This window comes from Zea mays, chromosome 5 (assembly GCF_902167145.1).
Source record: "Zea mays cultivar B73 chromosome 5, Zm-B73-REFERENCE-NAM-5.0, whole genome shotgun sequence".
NCBI classification, from domain to species: domain Eukaryota; kingdom Viridiplantae; phylum Streptophyta; class Magnoliopsida; order Poales; family Poaceae; genus Zea; species Zea mays.
The window spans coordinates 212,129,196-212,147,498 of record NC_050100.1 but is presented as its reverse complement, the minus strand read 5'-3'; the positions used below and the strand labels follow the sequence as shown (position 1 = coordinate 212,147,498).

The following is an 18,303-nucleotide window of genomic DNA, read 5'->3' as shown; positions in this document are numbered from 1 at the left end:
CGTGTTACCGTACCATTCCACCTCGCCGCGCGCCACCATCTCTGCCCGAGCGAACCGTAGGGCCACGGCACCTCTGCTCTCCGGCTGCCGGGTTGCGTACATCTGATCTGTTGCATCCAGCGCCGATGCGGCCTCGTACCAGCGTTTCCTTGACCTCGATCGAAAACCTAGGCAGGACAGGAGAAACATAGTTTATTTTTTCTACCTGGAGATCCGAAAACAATAATGAACAGGCGACTAGCAGACGGCACCTCTAGCAATCTTCTATTTGGACGGAGGACGTCGAGATGGAGCCTGAGTCAATGAGACAGAAAAAACTGCTACCATGCACTATAATTTAAGTCCGAGGGGGTAGGATATAAATTACTGGGAACGTATCTGGTGCTCACACGACGTCCGTGCTCATGTAAGCACTTTAAATCGTGAGTGTTCCTTCTTAATCTAACGATCAGGCTGCTAGTCAGGAACACTCATCGTTGAAGTGGGAGGGCTTAAGTGAATAAAAAGCACTAATCGTTGGATTAAGAAGGAACACTCACGATTTAAAGTGCTCACATGAGCACGGACATCGCGTGAGTACGAGATACGTTCCCTAAATTACTAGGCCAATAAGTTATTGTATATATTTTTATCAAAGTTAGAAAAGATCGTGTTAGGATAAAATAAGAGTGGACTATAACGCCTGATTGCGCATGTAAATTGGTAAATTCTGAACCCGGTCCTTTGTTGCTAATAATCAAGTCAAACGGCAGGGTGCAACGCGAAAAGACCAGCACCTCCACTCCACCTAGACTCTGCCCTTCCACGCACCTCCACTTCGTCCTCCACTCCTCCCCCTTCCCCTGTTCCCCAGTCCAGATCTACTCCACTGCCACCTCCTCTCCCTTTCCCTCTCCTCTCCCGAGCCTGCCTCTCATGGCGTCTCCAAGCGGAAACCCTAACCCTAATCCCAATACACCATTCGAGATCGGAAAGCTCTTCAGGCCACCGAATCCTATGACCACCGCGACCCCCAACCCCATCTTCCCCGGCGTCGCCGGAGGCCCGACGGGCTCGCCGCCGCCGTCCGGTCCCTACTCCTACCCTCCGGTGACCCCGCCCTTCCACCGCGGACCCTACATCCACTACCAGCAGGATCCCCACGCCATGGCCCGTCCCGTTGTCTCCTTCCCCATGCCAAACCCAAACCTCAACCCCAATCCCAACCCGAACGCTAACCCCAACGCCGCCTCCCCGGGCCCCAACCCTGGCGCGCGCCTCATGCAGCTGCTCGGGAACTCCGGGCCGACCCAGCTCGAAACCGCCGTCTCCATGCCCCCGCCCACGTCGGAGTTCGCGCAACTGCAGCAGCTACCAGCGATGCCATCCGCGCCGCCGGCCAGGATGCTGAGCAGCACCAGCAGCAAGGTGCCCAGGGGACGGTTACTTGGCACCGGGGAACGTGCGGTGCACGACGTTGACTCCAGGCTGCCTGGGGAAGCGCAGCCACCGCAGCTGGAGGTAACACCGATTACCAAGTACACATCGGATCCGGGGCTCGTGCTGGGCAGACAGATCGCTGTGAACCGGACGTACATCGTGTATGGGCTCAAGCTCGGTAACATCCGTGTGCTGAACATCAACACCGCACTCCGCGCGCTCCTCCGTGGTCACACACAGGTATGGACATGCAGGTTGAGAGATGTAGCCATTGGTTAGTATATTGTGTATAAATCTTCAGACTAATGACCGGCCAACAGTTTAATCTGATGTACACGATCCAATTGAGCTGCCTTGTTGTGAAAATTTGAAGAGAAACCTATTGACATGAGATGGTCACATAATTTGTTAAGCATGTTGATGCACATTTTTTTCCTTGTGCCATGCTCAGCTGCGTGTGTTGTATAGAGCTTCATAATATAGATTGTTAGTTTTGTTTTGACTCCTTGCTTTGTTTGATTCCATCATGAGATTGATAAGCTAACCATATTGGACAGACTGACAGGGAGGCTGCATATGTTTCTCCTGGCTGCTTGTGCGTTAGAATAGGGCTGAAATAGTGTTGTATGCGAGAACACTTTGTCTGTTCAATGGAGGCACTAGTTTTTAGTCTAGCAAGCTGAGTTTGAAGAAAATAATTGTATATGCAGTAATTCTTTTCTTAGTGAATTATTTGTGCAGACAACTCATCAACATAAATATTTGTTTAGTAATACAGATGATATGATGTGTGATATAAAATAAAGAGTCAGTGATTTTGTATACCAATTTTTCTTAGCTTTGTTACATGGTTATGTGCTCCTATTTTTTCCTTGTTGTTTCATTAATTTTACTGAGCACATGACTGCATTTGTTTGATCTATCCTGTTGTCATTCTGTTTTTGCCGCAGAGGGTGACAGACATGGCTTTCTTTGCTGAGGATGTCCATCGTTTGGCAAGGTACTAATACAAAATGATAGGATGTTCAGTTACCACCACACTAATCAGTGATCTGTTTGCTGGCTATTATCTGGTTATCTAGCATTGCATTTTAGAATTTATCTTGTTGCTTCTAGTTTATACACGTTAGTTACTTAGTTTTGGTAGGTTCGAGTCTCCAAGTTCTAATTTGCTTCGATCTTCTGCAGTGCGAGCATAGATGGACGGATATATGTGTGGAGAATCGATGAAGGACCTGATGAGGAAAATAAACCACAAATTACTGGGAAGATTGAAATCGCCATCCAGATTGTAGGCGAGGCTGAAGCTTACCATCCAAGGATATGTTGGCACTCGCATAAGCAAGTAAAGCCTTACATCACACCCCTCTATTGTTTTTGCGCATCAACCTACAAAGTGACTTAAACCTGTATTTGCAGGAGATTCTATTTGTTGGAATTGGGAACTGTGTCTTAAGAATAGATACAACTAAAGTGGGTAGAGGAAAAGACTTCACTGTTGAAGACCCTGTTAAATGTCATCTTGAAAAGCTTGTTGATGGTGTTCGCTTAGTTGGTAAGCACGATGGTGATGTGACTGATTTGTCCATATCTCAATGGATGAGCACCCGCCTGGCCTCTGGATCCAAGGATGGCTCGGTTCGTACTAAACTTACTATTTTTGTCATTGAATGTTTTGCAAACTGCACTCTATTGATTTTAATAATACCTTAAGCTTAGTCAGATTTTATTACACGAATAGTCAATTCGTTAATCACTGTATCTGTTCTATAAACTCAAAAAATCATGTTTATCAAAGCGGCGAGTCATGGCAATTTACTACCACCTTACGATTACGATTAAGTGCAAGACATAGTCAACACCTTAACAACTTAATGGAAATTTAAAACAACAGCTCAGAACAGTAGATGGTGAAAAAAGAAGAACGAAAGAAAGGAGTAAGAAGTGGTCTTGCCCAGCCCACTGGGCAGCCCATGTGCCCCTCATGCTCCAAGCGTGTCTTCATTTCTCTCGAACTCCCAAATCCCAATGCTCTCAGCGTCGCCACAACTCTCTCCCGTTGGCCAGCATCGATTGGGAGGCGGTTGTGGCTCGCAGGCGGACGTTTCTTGCCACGGCTTACAGGTGGCTGCGGCTCGTAGGCGTTTGCTCCTCACGAAACTTGACTATAGGCGGAAGCTGTTCATGAGGGGGGAAGAGGACACAGCCACATGGCTTTGCTGTGGTGGTGGGCGGGGGGGGGGGGGGGGGGGGGTGGGTAGGCGGCAGCTTCCATGGCAGCGGTGCGGGCGAGTGAGCTGTGGCTTCCTATCCCTCTCCCGCTCACTGGTTGGTCTCCGACACGCCTGCTCTCTTAGTGCTCGGTTTCGTCCACATGCCTTTTTCTCCCTTGTGCTTGGCCCTCTTTCGTTTTCCCCCACCAATTCTCTCGTGTTTTCTCGCCGCCCAGAACAGAGGCTACCTTTTATGGCGCCTGCCATGCGCGAATCGGACACCAAAGCGATGTTTTTTGGATGCCTTGGTCCTAAGACGAATGCCATACAAACATAAGGCGAGGCATCTGTTGAGGCGTTGCGTGTGCAGTGCTTTGGCACTTGAGCGACGCCAAAGCGAGTAAGCGACACTTTGGTAACACTGGTTAATATGTATCTCTGTGGTTCAATTTTATTACTCCAACCCCCTCTATCATATGATTTGGGAATCTTCTAGAGAATAGCCACTTAAACAATATGTCCTACCATATATGTTAAGGTATCCTTGAAGACATCATTAGTATAATAGAATTGCTGTTCTATTCTTATATGTTCATTTTTGTATGTTGGATTGGACGCGTTTACAAGGCGTCTGATTAATCACGATTAATCGGCCTAGTCAACCCTTGGAGGTTGACCAGGGTCACATGGAAGGGGAGATGACTGGCTGGATCTTTGATTCCTGTCTTATTCATGGGCCTTCTCAATTGGGATTAGAGGTGGGCTATTGGACTGCCAATTTGGCTTGTTAGGTTAGCTTAAGTGTGCCCAGGCTGCACCAAAAACACGGAACGGAGGCGGCACCAATTTCCTTTCCCACGCCCCTAGCGTTGTTCTTCATTTTTTGCGCTCTTTTCTTCTTCCCCTGCTTGCCATTCTTCTTTGTCCAACGTTGTGTAACACCTCATCCACTCCCAGATCGGTGGTATTTCTGGCAGCTCTATAGGATAATATATCATCCCTACAGACCAACATGAGTCTTTTGTGCGCACTTTGTCCTCACTCATGCGCACTCGAGAAGACTTCCCGGTCGGTCACTCATCCCAAGATTGCTCTGGGTCAACCACGCTTAATCCAGACAGGCTTCCGAAAAATAAGATGCACCTTGTTGGTATGATTATTCTATCAATTCTATTAAGCCTTTGGTCAGGATATCACAATCCACCCCCCTAGATGACCGACGTCCTCGTCGGTCAACCCCAAGCCAGGAACCTCCCCTCTTAGCCACGTCTGTGTTTCCAGTGACGTCATATGCCATGCCATGCGACCACTCCAGGCCCACTTGCGCCACGCACCATATGCCCGAACCCCTAGCCCACACACGCCCGTGAAACTTCGAGGGTCGGCTCTAATACCATTTGTAACACCCCGTCCACTCCTGAACCAGCGGTACTTACTCCTGGCAGCCGTCTAGGATCATAGACCATCCCCACAGCCACAGACCGACACAAGTCTTTTGTGCGCAGTTTGTCCTCACTCGTGCGCACCCGAGAAGACTTCCCAGTTCACCCATCCCAAGATTGCTTTGGACCAAGCACGCTTAACCCAGAGGTTCTTTCGAGACAGGCTTCCGAAAAAGATGTACTTTGTTGGTATGAGTACTCTATTAATTCTATTAAGCCTTGGGCCAGGATATCACACACCGTTCCTGTGGTCAAGCTGCCACCCCTCTTCGTGGTGACTCCGCCGATAGTGAGTGTGCCCTTTCCCTCATCGCTTGCCCCTCACTATGCAGTGCTAGCACCACCCCCTTGCTTGCTGTGCCACTGCTGCTCTGCTAGTCTGATTGCTTGCTGTGCTGCCCCTCTGCTACTCTGCGTGCTTGCTGGTACTCCATCCTAAGGTGCTGTATTACTGTTGTGTATATGTGCAGATGTGGAACAGTGCAGAAACCAACTAGCCACTATATTGTATAAATAGGTATATCCCCGGAAAAGGTATATATATATTATGTATATATTGAAAATATATGAACGATTAGGCTCGATTAATCGGTTTGGTCAGTCGGTTCCATGGCTACTAGGTTCGATATACAATTTGTAAACATGTTGGAACTTCACATCCACTTGAAAAGGCAGAATGCATATATCTGCAATGTTTATATTGCAAAACTGTTCTATTGGGAAGAAATCATAGTATGACATTTTGTGTGACACCTGTCTGTAGGCGCGTAGCTGTTGTTACACCAGAAAATCTCCCATGCATTGAGGCTTCTGGTAGCAATTCACTGGAAAACTGTACCAGCTACTGTCTTAAAAAACCATTAGCCAAGCTATTGACAACTCTATGCCTTAACTGGCCAAAAATTTCCATGCTAGGAACACTCTTATCTGGAGAAGTGTCATGCTTCTCTACTGGCCCTTTTATGATGTATATTGTTTATCTTTGCAGGTTAAGATCTGGGATGATCGTAAACAAGTGCCATTATCCATTTTTAAGCCCCATGATGGTCAAGCTGTTTATTCAGTTGCTTTTCTTACAGCACCTGAACGACCAAATCATATAAATCTAATTACAGCGGTATGTAGTCAGTAGTCTTATACCTTTGTTTGAACTTTGTGAATACTCTTATTATGTTTTTTAAGGGAACTCTTTTATTATGTTTTTTTGAAGGGAACTCTTTTATTATGTTCACATGTTCTTTTAATCTTGCGATTTTCTTTTGCATCTGATTTAAAATTTTATTCTGGCAAGTTATGTTCAGCCAAATTTTGGGTTCAGCAGCTTGAATCTCCTACTGCCAAATAATATATGAGTTCCCCTGTACTGCATTATTAGTCCGGTTCATGCTGCATCCCTCAACCAAAGATCAAGTCCTTGTTCTTGTTCCAGTTAAAAGGTCTCATAGCAGTGTCATATTACATTTTGAAATAAAAATAAACCCTGAATGGGGTCTTAGCTGGCTACAATTACTATGAACCTAACATGGTCCAGCATTGGGTAATGTATGAAATGTTTGATACATTTGAGAATGCTCATCAGTGGTGTTCCTTTTAGGAAAGGCATAACAATGTTGGGTTATACTTTCCAATATTCCATGAAAAAAAGCCTTTTATGTGCTTTAATTAGATATCTTCACCATTGTTTCACCTTTTTTTTGATGATGCAGGGTCTTCTGAATCGAGAAGTTAAAATTTGGGCTTCTACTAATGAGGATGGCTGGTTGTTGCCAAGTGATTCTGAGACTTGGAAGTGTACTCAGACGTTGGAACTTGTTAGTTCTCTGGAACCTAGAGTCGAAGAGGCATTTTTCAACCAGGTTGCGGTGCTGCCCCAAGCGAGCCTGATTTTGCTTGCAAATGCTAAAAAGAACGCTATTTATGCCGTGCATGTTGAGTATGGCCCAGATCCTGCTTCTACTCGCTTAGACTACATAGCAGATTTCACAGTTGCAATGCCTATATTAAGCCTTACAGGAACACATGATAGCCAACCTGATAGTGAACAAGTTGTTCAAGTCTATTGTGTTCAAACTATGGCCATTCAGCAATATGGTCTAGAGCTACCACTCTGTTTGCCTCCTACAGCTGATAGTACTGGGTTTGGAAGAGATCCTGCTATTTCTCGTGTTTACGAGGCACCTCTGGAAATGGCAGGAACAGAGTCATCTACAGGAACTAGTTTCACAGATTCTTACTCTGTCAGTTCTTTGAGTAAACCATCAACTGTTGACCAGTCTGCAGGTAATGCAGTTGCATTTTCTTATTTAATTCTTTCAGTTAATTCAGAAATAGTTATTCCTCGTGATTTATCTGCAGAGCTTGATCTGAAACCATCAGCTCCACCGCTTGCATACTCAGAAGGTGATGGTTCCGTGCCTCTTCCATCTGCACCTCCTGCACCGAAGATGGAGGCTCCTGGATCAGGACCAGCACCTGGAGGTCGTGGTATAGATCAATCAGCTTTTGACTATACAACAAACAGAAATGTGGAGCGTGATGTTTTGAAAAGACAAGATACACCCATGCCCATTAGAAAGGATATCTTAGGTAAAGATGAGCCAAGAGATGGTCACAGTGATGTTCCAATGCTTCCCAATCCCCGTTTGATGTTTCAGGTTGGAGGGAATGCTACGCATTTGGTTACTCCATCTGAAATTATATCGGGCACTCTCTCGTCTTCTGAAAACAATGATGCTTCCAAATCTGATGGAGGAAAAAGTCAAGATGTTTCCAGCAGAAGCTCTCAGGTTCCAGAAGTGGAACCAAAGCATATTGATGAGAGTAAACAAGATCAAAATTTGGGACTCGAAGCTGTCAAAGAAACTCAGATTGTCTGTGAGAATATGGAGAAAACTCGGAGTTCCTTGGACCAAACTGTTGAAATGATCAGTGAGCGCTCAGTTACAACTGATAAGTACAGCGTGGAAGAATCACAGTCATCATCTGATCGACCGACATCAGACCAGACTGGTATCAGTGAAAATGTTCTGAAGAAGTTTGTGGAAATGCCTGAGAAAATTGATTATTCCTCTGCTTCTAGGGAGCAATCATCTTCATTTACGAAAGAGGAGAAAGTTTTGCATCCTCAAACATCTGGTCAACCGTCACCTCCTGTGAGTGCTTTCAATTCAACTGAGTCACATGAGCCTTTGAGCTCCACATACCTACCAATCACAGTCAGCTCCTACCCAGAAGTTGGTGCCACACAAGGGATGCTGCAACAGGTATGAACTTTGCATTGCTCTAAGTGAAGCACAAAGCCACACACTTCATTGGATTATTCCATTTGTTACAGTTTTATCCGTTCTATTTTACAGATATTGTTAAACGTTCCGTTCTATTTTACAGATATTGTTAAACGTTTTAGTGCAACATTGGGCCTGCCGGCTGCAGGTTGCAGCAGTTATCTTGTTCATATTTGTTTAGTTTACAAACTGCAGCGGCTGCTGCAGCGATCAGGGCCCATTTATATTACTGTAATTTCATCTTTGAGCTGGCAGAATATATATCAGAATATATATCTGTGCAAGCCCAAATAAGCTCGAAATGAATGCAAAGTAGATAAATCTAGTTTCTCAGTCCCCACCGCATTTTAGTTTTTTCCCTGTTTTTTTTATCCTGGCCAAGTTGTTACTGACTGTCACTGTCAGAAACGAGGTCTATGTCTATTTGCACCTGGCATTTTCATCTGGGTCCTGGTGCCCTGCATCGAGAAAAAAGTTGATTTCAGATTAATTAGATCATTGCAAAACTGAATTCACTGAAAAACAGAAGAATTTCCGTTTTACTTTAATTCAGTTCTATTGTATTCTATGTACTAGTTTTGGGCACACTATCCATAAGCCAATCTTGAAACCCTCAGCTGGACTTGGGTCATTATGTTCAACATTTCAATTTGATTCTTTTTTTTGTCAGCTTGCAATACTAGCAAAGTGACTATTCTCTTTTTTGGGAAGAAGGATGAATTTACTTATTTCTGCCCAGTAAATTTGACATGCTACACTTGGTTAGTGTTGCCGGAGGACAGGACTGGAGAATACTCGATTACCTATATGGTTTCTGTTTCATTTAATGTTACAATGCGATAGCACTATATGAGTATTGATGTCTTTTATCATTATTTATTGTGCTTGTATCTATTCCAGCTCATGGGGAGGCAGGAGGACATGGAAAAGCAGCTGAGTACTGTGGTTCCTGCATCCATCGCAAAGGAGGGCAAAAGACTTGAGACATCATTAGGGCGCACTGTAGAGAAATCGATCAAAGCTAATATTGATGCATTTTGGGCTCGTCTCCAGGAGGAAAACACTAAGCGTGAAAAGGCTGATAGAGATCGAATGCAGCAATTTGTTACTCTCATTACAAGCTCAATAAATAAGGACTTACCTTCTAATCTGGAGAAGTCACTTAAGAAAGAAATTTCTTCACTTGGGCCTGTTGTTGCTCGTGCAATTACGCCTATTATTGAGAAGTGTCTAACCTCTGCTGTTTCTGATTCAGTTCAGGTTAGTTAATTCCTTTTGTATTTATTATGCTTAATTTGATCATGCTTCCTCATTGATTATTTGTTTTTTTAGAAAGGGTTGGGTGACAAGTTGTTCAATCAGCTGGAAAAGTCTATTACTGGAAAACTTGAAGCTACACTTGCCAGGCAAATCCAAATCCAGTTCCATACATCTGGAAAACAGGCTCTTCAGGTATGAATCAGTATACCCCATTTAACATGCATGCTTTATCTGTTTGCTACACAATAGTATATTTGCAGATTGCTTCAGATGTTCAGGAGCTATGATATTTTGGTGTCTTTGTTGTAGCTATGCTGTCTACTGATCAGTTTTGAATGGATGCATGCAGGATGCTTTACGTACTAGCTTTGAATCATTGCTTGTTCCAGCGTTTGAGCAAGCATGCAAGACAATGTTTGAGCAAATAGATGGTGCATTTCAAAAGGGAATGTCTGAGCACTCCACCGCTATTCAGCATCAAGTCGAGTCTTCACATAGTCCGTTAGCGCTAACTCTAAAAGTAAGTTCAGGCCCTACTTTTGATATACTTGTACGTCAAATAACAAGAACATCAGTTGATGGATACTCATTTGTTTCCAGCCATCTGCTAAGAAATGACTTCTGTATTTTTTTATCTCTTACTCCCAGGAAATCATCAATTCTGCATCATCCATCACCCAGAGTTTTTCATCGGAGTTACTTGATGGCAATCGCAAGCTACTGGCACTTGTTACTTCTGGGAATGCCATGGCACATAATACCAGTGCTTTGCAGCCCATTAATGGTCCTATGGGTGGATCCCAGGAGGTGGTTGCAGACAACCTTTTGTCTTCAATAACACTGCTGATCATAATTTGTTTATTTCATTTCATTCTTGTGAAATGTCTGCTCCTTTTCATGATTTACTCCATATCTGTTACGTTTTACATATATATTGGTTGTGTTAATGATAAGCTTTATTATTTTATGTCGAGTTAGAATACAAAGAATGAAATAACAAGCATGCACCTAAACATTAATCTACCTTCCTTTTTTGATAGGTTGAGGCTCCGTTAGATCCTATGAAAGAGCTGGGCAGACTGATATCTGAACGCAAGTTTGACGAAGCATTTACAATGGCTCTTCAAAGGAGTGATGTTTCCATAGTATCGTGGCTATGCTCCCAGGTATCTTCCTTGCACCAAATTGATCATCTAAGATGCACCCTAGTTCTCCATATTAGAACAACCTTGTTTTGGCCTTGTGATGCTTATACCCCCCTTGTACAGGTTGATTTGCGGGCATTATGTGCAATGGTCCCAGTACCTCTTAACCAGGGGGTCCTCCTGGCCTTATTGCAGCAGCTAGCAATTGACATTCACAATGAGACATCACGAAAGGTTCAATGGATGACAGATGTTGCCATGGCAATCAACCCAGCAGACCAGATGATCGCGGTTCATGTGCGGCCTATCTTTGAGCAAGTCTACAACCAACTGGCCCACCAGCGGACACTCCCTACCATGACCGCAGCAGATGGCACCAGCATCCGTGTGATCATGCATGTAATTAACTCAGTTCTGCTTAGCTACAAGTGATTGTAGCTACGCAACTGTGGGAAGTATGGCCTATTCTATCTTGTATAGAGAAATTTTGAATGGCCACAACCCACAACCCAGGAGACATTGTGGCCGAGAATACTTGCAAGAGGGCGGAGGTTACTCCTTGGTGTAAATTTGGCTTCTGTCGCTCGTGAATTCGGACTATTGTAGTAATTGGGCATCATCGAATTCTTCATTTGACATGATCACCGGGTCTTGTATTTCCGTCATACCTTAATGGAAATGGGTCGAATATATCAGTTGGACTTTGTAGCACGGACAGTTTGGAACCAATAGCAGCTGCTTGGTGGTGGTTGTTCCACAAAATTTTGAAGTCCAATGTAGACATTGTCGGGTCGCAACTGCAAAATTGGAAGTAATCTGTTTGGCTACTCGACGACGATGGATTTGACATGTTCTTGTGCCGATGGAGTCATGTGACGATGTGGAATTAGCGTGCTTTTGAGGGATTTGAGGCAACAACTCGGCTTTCGATCAGGATTATTCAGGAGTTGCCAAGTGCCCACTGGGTCAAGCTGCTAAAATGCGGATCGGTATATTGTATTTTTTCTCGAATTTTTGGGCGGACATCTCAATTGCGGTAGCTCAACGTTCTTCTAGGCCTTGTTGCAACTTTTTATTACTAATTACTCCCCATCCTAAATTAGTATTTTTTTAGCTCTTAATTTTATACTCATATTTAAATGATGACGAATCTACATAAGTATTCCAAAATCCATTAACATCCTAAAATAAATTTTAATTTAGGACAGGGTATCGTTAGAACAAGTAGTTGGTAGCTGAACTAGCCGGTATCAGCACAACATTCGAGTTATCAACTTAAATTATCCTGCATCAGCAAAGCAGAATCCAAACTGCAGATGCAACTGAAGACGCCATCACTTTACTAGTATGCATCAGTGATTGATAGCAGCAAACGAGAGATTCATGAAATATAGCAAGCCTCCATGTTTGTCGTGTACAGAGACAGTTAGAGCATTGCTTCAAAATCCCAAACAGCGCCCTTAAATACTATCTTGATGAGAAATACGAGCCGAGAGCTCTCAAACGCTCCAAATGAGCATCACACAAACCACATTGCTACAAAATCCCGCACAACCCAATATATAGCGAACAACCTATGGCGCATAACCGAACTCCCCCGGTAGCAGCAAACACAACTCCAGATATATATGTTTTATCAGGGTACGGCCGCCCCGATGCTGGTGGCTCGAGGCCGTACTGGGCCAGTACAATAGCCAAGCAAGGCAATCCCATGTGCACACAGGATCGGTCTCAGAATAGATTCATTTGGTTCTGCCTTCATGATGCTTGCAGCTTTGTTCATTACCCCCTTGTCTTGGCTCTCTTCATCCCAAGGCTGTTGTGGAAAGGGGACGCTGAACCGGATCTCTGCATCCCTTCCTCACGAAGGGTGCCATTAAGCATTGCGAGCTCCCGTAGCTGCTGCTTCTTGAAGTAGTCCTGGGATTCATCCTGCAGAGTAGAAAACAAGAAGTACTCAGGCACCGGTTCTTCAAGATGGACTCAAAGCAAGCAAGCAAGTCAAGAGTTTTAAAAAGGATAAAGGTGTTAATGACATACCACAGGCTTTAGCAGATCTTCAAGGATCTCGCGGGCTTGCATCAGGCGCGCATCAATGATTTCAACAGGTAGCTCTGCCTCAACCAATATATGGAGGGGTTCATTCAGGTGTTCATATCCTGGCTTCCCTCGCATCATTTCCTCCTGAAAAATAACAGCATAAGCGATCCCCAATCCCATAGCACTAAGTAAACAGAAAATCCACTAGATGGACACATGCATAAAGGTAGTCAGGCCATCTAAGGATGGATGGTCCCATGCTGTGAAGTTCCAGAAAGAAAGTGTTTTTTTAATCATCAGATAGCCAGTGTTGTCTTTCATACCAAGGCACAGAATGGGAAGGTACATAAAAGAAAACGATTTGAAAAATCAAGCAGGAACAAACTATAAAACAACCATATTTATAGGGATGGCAGCGGGTCGGGTTTTGTTCGGGTATAATAATACCCGACCCGAAATTGTACCCGAGACTTCTACAAATATACATACCCACCAAGCCAATCGGACGAGAAACTGTACCCGTACCCATGCCCATCGGGTATCCACCGGGTATCGGGTATCCAGTGGATATGTTATTGTAGACTAAATAACATTTGGTCAATGTTATAATAAATGCATAAAATATTTTAGTTTACATCTAAGCACCAATGCAACACGAGAATGACTATATTTGGCTACACGTCGATACAATATCTCAACTCATAATTATCACATCCAATAAATTTAAATTTGAGTACAGAGAATAAAAGCTTAATGAGTTCATGACAGTTATAACATTGGCAATGTCTCATTGGTCTCGATTACATTATAGTTGCATGTTAACACAACACAAATTAATATTCATTAACCAACAACACATGCAAGTGAGTTTTTCTAGTGAATGTAGCACATTTTTAATGGATGTAGCACATTTAAAGAGGTATATTGATATTTCGGGTGTCCACTGGATACCCGTGGGTAAAGTATTTTACCCATACCCGACCCGATGTATTTCGGGTATCCGAGCCGATAGGACCCATGAGTGAGTTTTTGTACCCGTATCCATATCCGGTGGCCGTATCCATATCCGGTGGGTACGAAACCCGCGGGTATCCATACCCACGGGTCCAACTGTCATCCCTACATATTTACCTAGCCAGATGCTATCAGGGTTGATCTGGCTTTGAATGACTCGTTATAGATGACAAATCAAGTCCATATAAGTAGTTCATATTTCATACATAAACTCCAGTTCTCCAAATTTCTGAGTACATCTAACTACCAATTCCATAAGATTAAGAGGCACTATTCTGAATGTTTACCCGTGCTGGATCTTTGATGCTGCCACGACCTCTTATTAGCACACGGCAGTCCGTATTTGCCTCCACCCGCTTCAAGGAATTTCCTCTTGGACCAAGGATGCGGCCAACGAAATTGAACTAGGAGAAAAGACACAAACACAAGATGAGGATGCAGCAATTCAAGCGTATATCATTTTGTGAAATGAAATAGCACACTTACTGTTGGATATTTGTCTACTGGGATATCGACCTTCATTGTTTTCTTGACAATAAGTCCAGAGGAGCTGCCCTGGGATCCTCCAAGCCAGCTATAAGCTGGTGAACTCTGCATGGTCACAAGTTGATCATATTATAAGCTTAGAACCCCTTTTCTGACTGTTAGTGTTGGAAATGGAGCAAAGTGATTAGCTAAGGTAGCAAGTGAAATACCAACATAATTCAAGGCAAAGTAAAAAAAACATTGTGCAATGTGTGCAGTTTCATGGATCTGAGTAAGTGTAGGATTATGCTGAAAAGACTGACGATGATACATCCAGCTATCCCTGTGCATGGGTTCTATTTTACTTCTGCTGTTAAGTTAACGTACAAAAATTAAGAGCAAAATGTTTATGGCCAGGCATAGTTTGCGCAAGTCGTTCTATATCAAATATGATTTCAATAAGAGCTACTGTTGCTGAAACATAAAATAGGTAGCAATCTGGTTAGACCAATTAGCCGATTGCCATATTCTGATGTAGGATGGCAACTGATTAGAATTCCCAGACTTTCAACATATGGAGCCAGATTAGTGACAATTAGCGTTAGCATGTCATCCAAACTTCGACACATGGGAAACAGAAAAGGTTTTAATGGCATCTTGGAAGTTGAAACCCACTGTCTGAAGGGATTATATTATAGTTAGCAAGTTAGCATAGGAGCCAAGAATTACGAAGAATGCAACTACAGTTGAGTAAAAATCAGTTAGAGAAAACCTTATCTAAGCTTGCAAGATGGTAAATTAGGCATGAAGAGTAAGTCATGTTAAATAGTCAGTATCCATACTTCTGGTTGAAATGCTGATGTCCACACATTCATGTCAGTAGCTGCTCCATTTGAATATAATCCTCCTGTTGTTAGTGGACTACCATGTTCAAGGCCACTTTGATTTAAAAGGGATGCGTTCTCCAATAGTGTGGAAACACGTAAAATTTCTGCTCCAACATTGCAATTACAAGCACAAGATGTAGAAAAAGTTAGCAGTTAGAATTAGTGATTGGTAAATGCAGTTAGCATTAGTGATTAGTAAAGGCAGTCAGAATTAGTGAGTAATAAATACATAGATAACCTTACGTTGTTAGTGTCAAGATATTGATTTGGAAGAAATTTTCCATCTTAAAAGTAGACAACTTGTGCAGTCAGAACAGAGAAGTTCTCTTATCTAAAATATTTATGTTGAGAATATATGCAAATACATCAAGTAACTACCATGGCAGTCTATCAACACCAAATGAAAATCTGCAAAAGAAAAACCTAAAGTATGATAAAAAATCATTAAAAATAAAACAAGCAGATTTGCAATATAACACCGAAATGAAACAATGCAAAAAAGTGCTTTTTTACACGGTTATAGCAGTTTGACACATATGTGTACCCCAAGAGAGGAGAATCGGTTTCTCTGGCTCACTCTCTGCAGATCGCCTGGTCATTTATTATATCAAGTGAACAGAAATATAGAGGTGTGCATCTTATCTCTCTCACCAAGCTCTAACTTTATGTGGATTTTAAACAACCAGAAACGTGCATACTATTAGTCACTGTAAGCACAACACAATGATCAATCAAAATTTAACCATCTGGATCTCTTAAATTCACCCAACCACCCCGAACTGTGATTCATGCACACTCACGTGTCTCAAAGGAAACCACAACACTATGGTACAATTTCATTGTGATCAGATGGACACAAGCCTCCAGAGAGAGAACTGGCACTCACCCAATAACTCATGGGTGCACTTGCCAGAACCCTCTTGTCCCTCTTGAGGAATTTAGGGCAACAGCAGAGAAATTCAAGTCTCTAAATTACCACTAAATATCACAGGACTAGGCAGAAATCAAGAAGCATCTTCAAATATATCTTATGAAACCAATACATTGAAAGAACAGCAAAATGGCAGGGTTAGTGCTACTTAAGACATTTGCCTTTGGGCCAACCTACAACAAGAATTGATTTTGCGGTAAATTTAGCTCGTCCAAAGCTGAACAGGAGGTGCAGAATAAGTACGAACACCAATAGTCAGCTACTCCTACATCGTAACAGAATATTCTGAATGTGTGGCAGCAGTATCAGTGCATCCAGCTATGGGTCATTCATTTGCTGAAATGCATCACGTTTAAATGGCATGACGGCACGAGATCTAACCTTGATTCAGCAAGCGTACACTATGCGGGATCACTGGGACGAACGGGCCAAGCTTCTGCCTCTCCGCGAGCAGTTCGGCAAGGTACCTAAAAAGGGATCAGAACATGGTAATAATTCATCACGAGTGAACAGCTAGCTATGCAAAGATAACATTTTTAAGTAAAAATAAGGTAGCATGAAAATTCAGAAAATTCCCCAAAAGCATAGGGCATACACATGAAAGGATCATAACGTGATCATGAACAGAACCAATGAAACACACAGCTTAGCGACTCGCTTGTTGAATCCAGCGGAAGTTCAACGAGAAGCAACTTCGACGAAAAACCGGAGATCTTGCTGAGGCGATACAGATCCGATGCCAAAAGGGCATAAACCTCGGCGTGCTACACTAGATTCAAAGCGTGAAAACTTCGATGCTCCACAGAACGCACGATCTAGGCCCCAATCCGCTCCTCCGGCCAGGGCGCGATCGGAGCCGACACGAAGTAGGGGAGCAAGAGACGCGGACGAAGGAAAGTGCGATGGCTTACTTCTCCTGTTCGGCCACGGCGGCAGACGGGGCGCGGAGGCCGGCGATGCGGGGGGAGTGGGGGGTGGTCGACGGCGAGGGCGAGTAGGCCATGTACCGCCCCGACGACATGTCTGATGCTGCCGCTGCTGCTCTCCCTCCCGCGGCAAGATCTCAGCGGCCCGGGACTGTCGAGACGTCGTTCGCTCGAGCTGTACTGGTAGACGGCGGCGGGGAAGGGGGGGGGGGGGGGGGGGGGGGGGGGGGGGGAGGGAGGGAGAGGAGAATTGGAGGGGGTGGAGCGAGGGCTTATATGGCCATATGGGTGCGCGTGGCCGCCCGCGGGGAGCGAGTAGAGAGTAGTGGTAAGCGCGCCGCCCGCGGTAACAAGTGAACTGAATAGTGCCGGGAGTGGAGGCGAGCGTGGATGGAGGTTGCGGGGGCGCCCGGTCTCCCGCTGGTGGTTGGTAAATTTGCCGGGAGACTCGCAAGGAGCCGAGGACGGCGAGGAGGGTGGGAAATCTGACAGATCATCAGATTCAGACGGGGCGCGGCCTGCGTGCCGTCCGATTAGCAATGTACGGTACATGTCGAAAAACGCAGGAGCATGCTGCATGCGATAGTTTATTTACTTGGATTTTTTAACATGTTTTTTAAAAAACTATTAAAAGGCTAAAAAAAACTACAACTGCTTTAGTCCTTGTTTGTTTCAGTTTTTTCTTTCTCAGACCGCCAATTGTCTAGCTTTTTAACTCACTTTTGCAAAAAACATTTTAGTAAAAACCGTTCAAAATTAACGTGAACACATAATCGGTCCAGTCACCACAATAATATTAATCATTCACTTTCTAGATCCTAAACCATACGGACTCTATCTTTCTTCGTAAGTAAACCCTACAATACTCAGATTTTCTCCACAACCAGATTCTTCCCATGACTAGATAGTTTAGATTCTCATAAAAAGTTCGTCGAAAAAAAAACAAAACAAACTGACCCTAGGCAAACTGTTTTTGTTATGCTATATAAGACTGAAAGAAGTCCATCTCCTGTTTTTATCTTGAAGATTTATCCACCTAACAACATTGATTTCTTTTTTTTTCTATCTTTCTATATCATAAAACCATGATCCTTTTCTGGTATGCTGTCCGTGACTGGTGGTAGGGGTGAAAACAGAAACAGTAATTTTCGGATACTCGGAATCGTTTTCGAAGTTTTACCGAAATTTAGGTCTAAACGAAATCGATTATAGAAAATGCGGAAACGAAATCGGTAGAAAAATCCGGAATCGAAATCAGAAACGGTTTGGGCCTCTAC

General features: G+C 43.7%; 2 protein-coding genes across 2 annotated transcripts; one reads left to right on the top strand and one right to left on the bottom strand.

The window, feature by feature from the left end:
- The first annotated feature begins 734 nt into the window (after positions 1-734).
- On the top strand, positions 735-11,492 carry LOC103627664 (enhancer of mRNA-decapping protein 4). Its single transcript, XM_008647958.2, has 13 exons — positions 735-1,659; positions 2,370-2,419; positions 2,608-2,764; positions 2,839-3,057; positions 6,063-6,191; positions 6,781-7,354; positions 7,430-8,337; positions 9,259-9,618; positions 9,691-9,810; positions 9,968-10,138; positions 10,267-10,425; positions 10,659-10,784; positions 10,887-11,492. Exons 1-13 carry the CDS (start codon positions 916-918, stop codon positions 11,193-11,195), a joined length of 4,026 nt encoding a protein of 1,341 aa, XP_008646180.1. The 5' UTR covers positions 735-915; the 3' UTR covers positions 11,196-11,492.
- Positions 11,493-12,127: 635 nt separating this feature from the next.
- Positions 12,128-17,224, bottom strand: LOC100273249 (uncharacterized). The gene is made up of 7 exons (NM_001147691.1): positions 17,012-17,224; positions 16,482-16,567; positions 15,125-15,273; positions 14,304-14,408; positions 14,105-14,221; positions 12,804-12,947; positions 12,128-12,695 (listed from the first exon to the last, which is right to left on the bottom strand). The coding sequence occupies exons 1-7, from the start codon at positions 17,119-17,121 to the stop codon at positions 12,546-12,548; spliced, it is 861 nt and encodes a 286-aa protein (NP_001141163.1). The 5' UTR covers positions 17,122-17,224; the 3' UTR covers positions 12,128-12,545.
- Between the last annotated feature and the right edge of the window lie 1,079 nt (positions 17,225-18,303).

What these genes read in the sequence shown, in the direction of transcription:
- LOC103627664 (XM_008647958.2), top strand. Translation starts at nt 916, where the DNA reads ATGGCGTCTCCAAGCGGAAACCCTAACCCTAATCCCAATACACCATTC. An exon ending in AACTGTTGACCAGTCTGCAG is followed by an intron (nt 7,355 to 7,429) that starts GTAATGCAGTTG and finishes ATTTATCTGCAG; the next exon opens with AGCTTGATCTGAAACCATCA. An exon ending in CACAAGGGATGCTGCAACAG is followed by an intron (nt 8,338 to 9,258) that starts GTATGAACTTTG and finishes TATCTATTCCAG; the next exon opens with CTCATGGGGAGGCAGGAGGA.
- LOC100273249 (NM_001147691.1), bottom strand. Translation starts at nt 17,121, where the DNA reads ATGTCGTCGGGGCGGTACATGGCCTACTCGCCCTCGCCGTCGACCACC. An exon ending in GCCGTGGCCGAACAGGAGAA is followed by an intron (nt 16,568 to 17,011) that starts GTAAGCCATCGC and finishes ATCCCTTTTTAG; the next exon opens with GTACCTTGCCGAACTGCTCG. An exon ending in GCATCAAAGATCCAGCACGG is followed by an intron (nt 12,948 to 14,104) that starts GTAAACATTCAG and finishes GTTATTTTTCAG; the next exon opens with GAGGAAATGATGCGAGGGAA.